The 1,001-nt window shown below is 34.0% G+C and overlaps 1 protein-coding gene across 1 annotated transcript in view; it reads right to left on the reverse strand.

Moving 5' to 3' along the window:
- Nucleotides 314–1,001, reverse strand: part of LOC104758202 (DENN domain and WD repeat-containing protein SCD1) — a 12,360-nt gene continuing 11,672 nt past the window's right edge. Inside the window, exon 31 of the mRNA XM_010481030.2 lies at nt 314–547. Within this exon, the coding sequence (XP_010479332.1) occupies nt 452–547 (96 nt within the window). The 3' untranslated portion in view covers nt 314–451. The remainder of the gene's footprint in view (nt 548–1,001) is intronic.

Raw genomic sequence — 1,001 nt, forward strand, 5'->3', positions numbered from 1 at the left:
TAGTTGACATATAGTTATAGAATGCACGAATTGACAATGTATCAATTATTTATCCTTTATTTCCAATTTCCCATCAAAATATTTTCATTTTTTTTTCTTCTTCTCTATGTATTTTATGTCATTGAGGCTTTCGTTTTTGTTTGTCCATCCATGTTTTTCTAATTTAATAGTTTATATGACTTTCTGAATTCTGCAGTATTTCTTTTTCTATTGGTTAAACTTTTAAATAAGTATTTATTACTTCTTAATCTTTGTTTTTAGCCAAAAAAAAAAATCTTATAAAATGGGACAGAGGGAGGAAAAAAGAAATAGATTGATCGAAACAAAAATCACTGAGAAAACATATGTAAAAAGTACATAGAATTAAAAAAAATCAAAATTTTTCTTAGACTGTCAGAGGGCATAAGCAAACATACACAACACATACACAGAGACAATTGTGGAAGACAAATCAGATGTTGATGGTCGCATCCCACAGCCGGAGAACTCCATTCCGGCCACCGCTACATATTCGTTTCCTTTCGAGATCTGACGCAACACATCTCACCTGAATCACAAAATCCGAGATTCAGTCTCAGTGAATACAAATACACAAAAAAAAAAAAAACAAACCAGTCCAAATTGTAGAACACAATGATTCATAATTGTGTAGTCTTATAAGAATTATTTTTCTATACTGCTTTCCAGGCATTTCAGTATCTCATAAGAATTATCAAACGGCATGACCAGAAAAAGTAGAGTATCTTTCAACTAATGTGATAAGAGGATCATACCACGGCCGCTGTTCTTTGTGGTACTCTATAAAGTTGCCAGCCTGAGACTTTGGTTCCTGCGTTGGAAGGACGATGGAATAGAGACATTGAGTTATCTGCTGCTCCAATGCCTAACCAATGTTCGCCTGCGTTGATTGATAGTATGGAAGAACTATGGAGCGTTATGTTCTTCACGCATTTAATGCCACCTGAAAATCGAGATAACCAAAGTATTAAGGGATTATCAGG

Source organism: Camelina sativa, chromosome 17, assembly GCF_000633955.1.
Source record: "Camelina sativa cultivar DH55 chromosome 17, Cs, whole genome shotgun sequence".
NCBI lineage: Eukaryota > Viridiplantae > Streptophyta > Magnoliopsida > Brassicales > Brassicaceae > Camelina > Camelina sativa.